The 10,156-nt window shown below is 43.3% G+C and overlaps 1 protein-coding gene across 2 annotated transcripts; it reads left to right on the plus strand.

The window, feature by feature from the left end:
• Window positions 1-203: 203 nt before the first annotated feature.
• On the plus strand, window positions 204-8,924 carry PPIF (peptidylprolyl isomerase F; the record flags this gene model as incomplete). 2 transcript variants are annotated; one of them, XM_082308571.1, is made up of 6 exons in its annotated part: window positions 204-392; window positions 2,566-2,596; window positions 3,492-3,580; window positions 5,791-5,887; window positions 6,711-6,786; window positions 7,193-8,924. In XM_082308571.1, the coding sequence occupies 6 exons, from the start codon at window positions 204-206 to the stop codon at window positions 7,326-7,328; spliced, it is 618 nt and encodes a 205-aa protein (XP_082164697.1). In that variant the 3' UTR covers window positions 7,329-8,924. The 2 variants fall into 2 exon arrangements, with proteins under 2 accessions (XP_082164697.1, XP_082164698.1); XM_082308572.1 differs by lacking the exon at window positions 204-392 and adding an exon at window positions 439-524.
• Window positions 8,925-10,156: the final 1,232 nt, after the last annotated feature.

Raw genomic sequence — 10,156 nt, forward strand, 5'->3', positions numbered from 1 at the left:
CAGCCGGCGGGCACAGGCGGGCACCGGCAGCTCCGCCGCCGCCGGGCGCCTCTGCCCGCGCTGCCCCACAGCAGCCCCGCCGCCATTTTCCCCTGCCCGCCGCCCCCAGCGGGCGCTGTGGCGCCGCGGCCGAGCCCTTAAAAGGCGGCGGCGGCCGGGTGTGTGCGTGTGTGCGCGCCGGTGTCTGTCAGCCCGCCTGCGGCATGCTGGCGCTGAGCGCCGCCCGCCGCCTGCTTCGCCCGCCCGGGGACCTGCTGCCGCCGCCGGGGCTCGCCTGCATGTGGGCGGCCGGTGCCCGCGGCTGCTGCGGGGCCGGCGCCGGCCCGCCGAACCCGGTGGTGTACTTGGACGTGGGCGCCGACAACCAGCCGCTGGGACGCGTCGTGCTGGAGGTAGGGGCGGCCCGGGCTGCCGCGGGGGGGCGGGGGCTGCCGGCAGCTCACCTGGCGCCGGGGCCCAAGGGACGGTGCCCAGGGAGCCGAGGGCGGCGCGGCGCCCGGGCATGGCGGCCGGTGAGCGGCAAGGTCAGGGCAGGCCCGCGGGGGGGGGGGGGGGGCGGCTGGCGCGGCGACCGGCGCCGGCTGCCGGGGCCGCTGCCCGGGCTCTGCTCCCTGGGCGAAGGGCGGTGAGGTGGCTCCCTCCCAGGTGGGAGGCGAGCAGGGGTCGGAAGAGGGCTGGCGTGGGGCAGCTGCCGTCGGTGTGTCGCGATAAGGCTGGCCTGTGTCAGCAGTCAGTAAGTAAGGCATCCCCGCGGGACGGGTCTGTGGGGCTTGGTGCTCGGCGGTGGCTGCGGCCCCTGAGATGGAGGGAGCCTCGGTGGAAGGAAACTTTGAACCCTAGCGTGAAAGCTGGCACGCTGGACGAGAGCAGACTTGCTGCCGGCGCGTTCCGCTCCTCTGAGAGCCCCGCGCGGTCCCAGCAGTGACCCAGCGGCCGGAGCCCCGGCACGGCCCGGGGGGTCCTGCGCCGGCCGCCCAGGGGCTGGCCTGCTCCCGGGGCAGCGCGCCCGCTGCCGCCGCGGCCGCTCTTCGCTTTCGTCCTCTCTTTTCCTTTTTTTTTTTTCCCCCCCCGGGTGCTTATAGCTCGATTCTTAGTCTTCGGTTTTCTGAGGTACTGCCTCTTTGAGCTTCCTCCTTCGCGTGCATTGAAAGGTTTGCACAGCTCTGTTAGAACTGGCAGCTAGCTCAACAACCAGCTAGCTTTATCATTGGAATTTCAGTCTCTGAAATACCCAACCCTGTAAAGAAGGCCCGAACAGGAAAGCTGCGGTACACGCTACTCTTAGGAAAAGCACGATAAACGCCGAGACTTTAATTGTGGTATACCGCGTATCCGTAGGGCCGGGCAGGTGCCTCTGAGTAGATGTGTCGAGCACGGGGAGGAACGAGGGCTGCGCCCCAGAACCGCGCGCCGGAGGGGGAGCGATGCTCCTCCAAACTGCTGCCTGCTGAGGGAATTCAGCGGCCTTCTGCCTCCAGCACCCGCGTTGGGTCTGTACTGCTAGATTTTTAAAAACCTAGTTCGTAAGGGTTCTTTCTAAAAGGGTTTCTCTTGAGGCTAGAGCCCAATTCATTTTTCTTCATTGAAAGCGTCAGCCTATAAATTAAGTGGATACTACCAGCTCTCATGTTCTCGGGAGGCAGCATTTGAGGGAGTCATAGGTAAAAATATTGCTGTGCAAGTTCCTTATTCATTAGTGAGATTTAGTAAATAACTGAATGATATTATAAAAAAGAGCATTAATGTGACTGTATTTCTTGTGGCAGCATTTCATTTCCATGTTAAAGACTTTTAGTGTGCCCAGTTTACAGAATATCTGAATGTATTGCAGCACCGCCTTGAATCTTTGGCTAAGTTGTGGTTAAATTCAGCTGCAAATTATAGGCATCCGAGGAGAGCATCCTAGGGAAGGAACATTAACTTCTTGCCACAGCCATGCTGTTTGCAGGCGTCTGCTGCTGGCTGCTGTCATATGCATGGCTAGATGAAACTTTGGTCGGACCTGATATGCCCATTTTTATGTCACTTTTTCCAGGCAATTATAATACTATACGTTTTTAAGATTAGTAAAAAGATGCATACCCATCAAAATCAGAAATTTTTGCCGGTAACAAATGTGTATCTAACATCATGAGTCAGTTTTGATACACAGTTTCTGCTCTTCTTTTTCCTTTGCCTTTTCTGCAGATTTCAATGCATGGCTCTGTGCTGGGCAGGCTTTGATCTCTCTAGTTGTATGCAAACTGGCTTTGATCCTTGGGGTCCACCATAAAGATTCTTCTTGGTTATTGCTAAATTATTGTGTTGATCAATGAAATCATTAGACACTGCTCAAGTTGCTCTTCATTAACTGGCCAAAATTTGCATTGAGGGGATATTTTTAATTACTAGCCAAATGCTTGGAAAGTCTTAAGGTGTTCTTGGAATTTTGGGTGGCTTGTGATTTCAGATAGCTCCTCACCTTGGGAAGAGGGTGCAGTTGTACCAGCCTCCCATGCAGAAGTTTTCCTATGTATGTATGAAAAAGCAGACCTGCTAATTTGTTTGTTTATTTTTCTTTAACAGCTGAAAGCTGATGTGGTTCCAAAGACAGCGGGTAAGGCGGCATCTCCAGAATTTCATACTTAAATATTTAAGGTTTAGATTGTGATTCTCAGGAACAAGAATATTCTGTTGCCTTTTGGAAACCATTTCCATATTCCATCTCCATTTATTGAATAGAGAAATATGATACGAACTTTGTCAGAACAGTGCTAGTGAGGAGTTATAATTTCTTGTTGTTCCAAATAATTTCATTTTGTAATTTTTGCCAAGACAGTACCGTCCATATGTTTGGTTATCAGTGGTGAATAAATATGTTTAAAAACACATTACTTTGCATTAAAATCAAACCCCAAAGCAAATGGGAAAGGGTAAATCAAAGGGATGGTGTCTATTAGAGTTTCCAAAGAGCATATAGGGTTTTGTTTTCCTCATCACTAGCTCATCAGTGCACTCATGTTACAAAGTTTTTGTGTTTTATCAGGTGTTTCCTTCCTTATGTGTTTATTTAGTGGTTCTGAAAAACTTGTACTTTTCTTTCAGTTCCCAGTAGATTAATATCCTTAAAAAAAAAAAAAAAAAAAAGCATCATCTTCACAATTACTATAGAGAACAAAGGCATAAAAGTCAGAAAATGAAGTCTTTGACTCGCAGAGTGGTGGGTTTGGGGAGGTGGGGGTTGGAGTTAAGATATAACAGCAAAATAAAAGGGAGATGAGATGGAAAAGGGTTGTGTTTGTACCCTGTTCTGAGGCTAAACAAGGCTTGTTTCCTTAGCTTTATAACAGAGTTTTTTTTAAAGTATGGAAACAACTAATAAATCAATAATACCTTAAAGATACTATAAAATTTTTCAAGTGTATAAACTTGGGACATAGTTAATCTAGTTGTGTTTGATTATATTACGTATCGTATATGGCAAAATAATATTTTATGCTTTGTTTTCACAGAAAACTTTAGAGCTCTTTGTACTGGTGAAAAAGGATTTGGGTATAAAGGATCCACTTTTCACAGAGTGATTCCTTCGTTTATGTGCCAGGTAACATTTGGGTTTTTTTTTACTTTTGCTATTAAATGTATCTCTTAAGTTTTTTATATATTTTTAGAACCGATTAGACTAGTAGTAACATTTTAAGTGGCTCTGCTCTAACCTTTGCTAACTACAGAATAAAGAAGTGATAGTGTGACTTGCGTTTCTGATCTTTTTGCTATGGCTGTTGGTTAGCACATCTTGTGTACAAATAAATGTAAATTATGTGTAGACTGTCTTAAAAAAACTGGCTTAAGGCTTTCTGCTGTTGTATAGCAGTGTACTTGTGTGGGGCATATTTGGCAAAATGGCACTTGCTTGGGAGAAGCATCTGTGCATAGAATGACAATCAACCTTCTTTTCTAAGTGAGCTAAGAAAACAACATGTCTATTCTTTATTCCTAGTAGAATAATCTGTTCACAATAGAGAATGTGTTTTTAAACAAACTTTTTTTTTTTTTTCTTCTGAGCATCTCCCTAATATGGAGAGGAGGAGGGAACCAGAAGGGTTGGTTGGGGTAGATTTTTGGCATGACACAGCTGAAATGGATTTTGTTTTAATTTAAAGGATGACTCTTTCAAAATTCCAAATTAAAGTCTATGCACGTTAGCAATTTTTTCTTAAACAGCAACAACAACAACAAAACCAGAAAAAGCCTTTTTGAAAGCCTTTTTTCTACTATGTTTGGCAGATGAGCAGGATTTCAGCTGCTGTAGTGCACTGGATTGTATGATTACTGGTGGTCTTCTCTTCCCTTAAAAGAAGCTACATTTCAACAGCATTGCATTGTAGGATAGCTCTGTAAAAAATTTGAGATGGAGGTTATAGTAAGTGTGCTTTATTTATTAACTGATGACTGTGATGGTTCCCACTCCTCACTTTTTTTTTTTTTTTTTTAAAAAAGCTAAAAGTACAGCTGTCAGAATAAGAGGCCCTGATCTTATGATCTATTTCTAAGAAGAGAAAGGGGAGGAGCGTGCTGTAAAGGACCTATTTTCTTGCCTTTGAAATGCAAACTGAGGTTTTGTGATACTGACAAAGGGACAAAGTTTAGAAGTCTTGCTGGGGTCAGAAATACATAAATGTCAGAAAAACAGAAATCCTGCTCTCAGTTCTACCGCTAATTTGTGAAGTTCTCTGTAAGTCTGTTCTCCTTGCCTCCCTGTTTTGTCCCCACAAATGGACCCTAAATGAAGATATTAGGTGGTTTACTCCATGGTATGGTGAGATGATGAATTGATGTTTAGGAATTACTTGGTAGTCATTACCAAAGCGGAAATACTGTCATAGGTTTCAGGTATTTTAAAGTGAGAGGAAACAGTAGAGGCCTTTCCACTTGTTGAGATGGAGTGTTAATATGATTCAGGTAATTGGTATAGCCTAATTGGAGGTCATCATACCCAGGACTTGGCAATTCAGATGCCTCCACATGGCACGCAGCATGCAGAGCATACTTCTGGGACTGCGTAGGAGTAGCTGTAACACCACCTGTAATAGATTGCTCAAGGTGAGAATGGAAAGATGAACATCACATGAAATACTTGTTAGATGCGAGTTCCTTGCCGGCTTGGGTGGTGTCCTTCTGGGAGAGGAGATGGCAGGTTGCTGGAAGCAGTGTTCAGTAGCCACCTTTGGGAGTCACTGTGGCTGGGGTGTTTTTTTTTTGTTTGTTGGGTGGTTACACCTATCCCAGCAAACAACATGTAGCTGAGGGAAGTTTAAAATAGCTCAGGTGTAACGCTTAAACAACAAAACCTAGAAATGCCAAATAGTAATAATGGAGATCCTGACCAGCTTTTATATCTGTTGGGAGAAAGAAAGGGGGGGGAAATAAAAGTTCTCAGGTCTTGCCTATGGTAATGAATTTGGGTGATTTTGTTTTGAGGCCTTTGAAGCGTCTCTTAAAATTACTGCTATTTGTTGCATCACATTTGGGAGCAAGGCTGGTAACACAGAAAGGTGGTTGTCGGAGTTATGGATTGTCAGTTGGAGAATATCAGCAATATCTGAAGCAGAAATTTACTTTCAGCATGAGTGTGTCTTCATCTGGTTCCGTGGTTTTAAATCCTCATGTGAACACAGTCATTCTTAACCTGAAGAAAATTTACTGGGTTTATTACTTTTAAATTAGAGCAAGTGAGTGTATTTTCAATAGCGTCACTTCTGATGTAAAATAATGCTTGTGTGCTAGTAAAGTTAATAGCCATTTCTGTTTCAGGGCGGTGACTTTACAAATCATAATGGAACCGGTGGAAAATCCATTTATGGGAGCAGATTTCCAGATGAGAATTTCATACTTAAGCATGTAGGACCTGGTAAATAAATGATTCTTTCTACCTTCTGATGACTGTAACCTATAATGAAGCATTGTTTATGAAGATATATCTTTAAAAAAATAAGGGTTTTTTTTAGATGTGTGGGGTACTTGGTAGTTACAGAAATATCAAGTAAGTTGAACAATGCATTGTAAGTCAACGTGCTTATTGGCGTAGACTGCTGTACGAATATAGGTCAGCCTGTAGTGGGTGATGTTGCCTTTCTTGCTCGTACTGTAAAAGGGATTGTGCAAAATAAAGTATGGGGTTTTTTTCATTTTACTTACAAATTCTACAAAGGTGAAATCACTGCTTTTATTTTCCTCTTTCATAAGTCATAGGCTTGAATGTTTACTTAGTTGATTACTGCAGAAGTGAAACAAAGCAATCTGGGATTTCTTATTTACTAGATAACACAGGCATGTCCTTTTAAGCTCAAATTAAATCGAGAAAAAACAAAGGACAAGACATGCATAATAATGTCTGATTGAATTCTATAGTCTCTCTTTTTCAAATTGTTACTTCCTCATCACAGGAAACTATTGCTGCTGTTGAACCACAGTAGAGATTACCTGATGTTAATCACATGCAGGGCGTATACAACTAATTATATTACTAACATTCTTGCTGTGGAAAGAAGGGAGGCTGGGCTCACGGGAATAGTCAAAGACAAAAAGTTGGCATTAGAAATCATTTGGAGACCCTGTGAGACCATCACGTCTTCTGTCTGTCTATCTTTAGTCTAAATGTGCAGAGGAAAATTGTCTTCTCCGTTGCATACTTGTTACACCAACCTAATAAGTTGCTGCTGCTGCTGTTTTAGGTGTTCTTTCAATGGCCAATGCAGGACCCAATACAAATGGATCTCAGTTCTTCATTTGCACCGCAAAAACTGACTGGTAGGTTCTCAGCCGTGCGTGTTAACCTGGTGAATTGATGCCTGGATCTGGAGGGTTTGGGGTTTTCTTAGGGTTTTTCTTTGTTTGTGAGTTGACGAGGTTTTGTTGTGGAGGTTTTGTTTTTCTTTTTAATTTCCAAATTGCTTGACTAACGATGGAAAATAAATTGTTTTGTGGTACGTGAGGGAGGAAGGGCTGTGAGGGTAACGAGGCCGCTATCCCTCATAATGCTACTAAGGTCCAGAGCTAAAAGTATTTTGTGTCACTTGTAGAGCAGTTGTGCCTTTGCCATAGAGTTGATCAGCAGGTGAGAGCTATGAAGATCTGCAAACATCCCTTCACTGAGCTCAGTTTGGTTCAGTCTTTATGTTTTAAGTAAAACTGCCTTTGTTTATTTGTTTTACAGGCTAGATGGAAAACATGTTGTTTTTGGGCATGTAAAGGAAGGAATGGATGTCGTGAAAAAAATTGAGAGCTTTGGTTCCAAGAGTGGCAAGACCTCCAAAAAGATTGTCATTACTGACTGTGGCCAGCTCTCCTAGCCTTTTGCCCTACCGTTCAGGACAACTTCGATGCTGTGAAAAATGAATCCTAAAAAACCCCAGACATTTCTGATCCCATGAGTAGCACCTATGGAACCATATTTTCTATTTAACTTGGTCCAACTTTTATACTTATATTGAATAATATTGATTAAAAGCATAAAACAATAACTGAAGCATGTTATAAGTGAGCTACCTTGGCAGTCACGCTGTCACACTGATCTGGTAGAGTCCCATTGCATTTTGAAAGAAGTAGTAAGGTCACCCAGAGCATATCTGACTGCAGTGTTGATACTGTTCTTAATACTTGGATGTTTCAGGTGTTAGCATCTGTGGTGGAGTTGACAACTAAGTGTTCTATAGTTGGGGGTTAGATGTAAATTGAGAAATACTGTGTTTCCTTTGGTGCTAATAAATGCCTATTCTGTTGTTCATCTCACAATTTTGAAAAAATAATACTAACTAGTGCTCTCAAGGCTGTCTGCCACACGCCTGTCAGACATTTTCTTTCTGTGTCTCAATTTAAGTCTATCCAATAGAACTAACGTGTGGTTGTGGGTTTTTTAAAATTAATTCTGTTTTAATCTTTTTTGTAGTTTCAGACCACTGTTTAAAACTGAACTCTACCTTAACTTGCTTCAATGGAGCAATTTGACTTTTGGGTTAAGTAAATTGCATTAGGTTGAGTTAGGCTGCTTCTGGAGCTCTACCTGGGCAATAAGACACAAATCAGCCAAAAGATCATGGGACTTTTTTATTATGCAACTGTGAACTTACTTGAAGTGCAGTTCTGCTCTGGGATCTGGTTCTGTGAGGAATACAGCACAGTTCTCAAAAGATAGCCTAATTTTGCACTTTGAGAATATAATCAGAGTATAGTGAGCTTGCTTGAGTGAGAAATAGGTTTCATTGCTTTTTTTGTTCTGTTGGTCCTGCAAAGTCAGCCCACCTTGGGTATTACTTGGATTGATTTCTTCTCGTACATCATCAGCAGAAGGCAAAATCGGTCACCACGAAATCACAAGGCCTAATTGGTGCAGCAAAATCATTATTGTTGGGGTTGATGCACGAGAAGGAAAGAATTGAGCTGATCAGAAAACACATTTCGTTTGTATAAACGGGTACCTTTTATGTGGAGTGCTTGAGCAGTAACAAATGTTGGAACCTCACAACATGTAGAACACTTGTAGAATCACTAAAGCTGTAAAATATTAATGCTTGGGGGAAAAAGCGCTTGACTGTTCTTGTGCAATAATCGTGTTACTGAAGAGAAAAATAAAATGTGATGGCTCTCTTCAAATTTGAATTTACTTCCATTGCAGTCTGATAATATGTGGGTTTAAAACTATTTTGCACTGGATTCTTTTTCCACCGAGGGCTGCATTCTTGTGTGCACGAGGTAGTATTCAGAGTGTAATTTTGCAGAAAATGGAATTGAAAAGCTTTTTATTCTTTCCGCTATAGCTGTTTCATCTTTCTTTGTAGTATTTTTGAAATATTAATTTTTGCTGGTTTGGCTTATTTCAGTTTGATAGAATAATGAGGGTTTTTTTGTGTTCTCTTAATTTGTATATGGAAAAATAACTAAATACAGTTCTACCACAAAAAAAGTCTGTTCCTTTCTTAAATATGACTGTGCACGCTTACTTGAAAGCAGGAGTGCGATGAGTTGAAACCTGCTGGGTTTACTTGGGCTATTCTGTTCTGTCCACTTTGCGATGGGTCTGATCTAGGCATATTGAGAAGCCATGCTGTCGTTCAGAGATACACAGCGAGAAACGGGGGAGGGGTGCCATGCTTTGCCTTTCACTAGTGGATCTGAAGTATCTGGAATATGGATAGCGGTTCAGGTTTTAAGACTGTTTTCTTGTCTGGTTTATTCCATCAGTTTGCAGAGATAATGCGGAAGGTGTAAATTTACTGGGTATTTTTTTAAATTTCTGAATTCCTTTTTGAAAAGTTGGTAGTTCCAGCTTTTTGCTGGGCAATTGAGGAAAAGCTCCTTCCTTGCTGGGTGATCAGAGATGACCTGAAGAATGTAGCATCTTCCTGTGTACCAGCGGTGTTTGTAGACTGGAAAGCCTGATGGAAGATCCTTTGTCAACAAACCAGTTCATCATCTCAGAACCGTGTTAAGCCTTAAATAAGTAATAGAATTATGCATGTTATAATGATGTATTACATGTGGCTGTGGCTTTTATAGATACATTTATGCCCTAACTTCTGAAATGTCAGAGCCAAAATTTTCCATCAAGGCTCGCAGTCTTGACTAGAAGATAAATACTAAGACCTGCGGAATCACTGGGTAGTAACACTGGTTGCAGTGTCTCGATGGGGCTGCCTTTGGTTTCCCGAGAGCCGTCTTCTGCATGCTTTTCTCTGCGAGAAGAAAGTCTTTGCTGCCTGGGTGCTTAGAGCAGCGTAAGGTGAGTCTTAATGTTTTGACAAACTAAACAGGTCAACCTCTTATTTTCTTCTATAAAGTATCTTCCTCAGAATGGATTTTTCCGGGGTTCTGTCCTTCCTGTTTTGGCTTGTTTCCTCCCCCCTGCCCTTCCCTTTATTTAAAAAGAAAAGGCGCAGAGCTCTGTTCCAGGATAAGTTTTGCACCCTGCCGCACTGCAAGAGTATTCCTGTGCTGAGAATACACAACTGCAGCTCGTACTAAGTATACCCGAGCTAATCGTAAGAGGTGGTTGTGGTACCACAGGACACCACAGCGAGGTCGCGGGACCTCGGCACGCGGGATGGCCGGCCCTAGCCCTCGCTGGTCCTGCGGCTGTCAGTCTTGGGTAGCTTGTCCACCTCCGTACGCAGCCCAAAGTCAG

The sequence above is a fragment of the Platalea leucorodia genome (genome assembly GCF_965183815.1).
Source record: "Platalea leucorodia genome assembly, chromosome: 4".
Classification (NCBI taxonomy): domain Eukaryota; kingdom Metazoa; phylum Chordata; class Aves; order Pelecaniformes; family Threskiornithidae; genus Platalea; species Platalea leucorodia.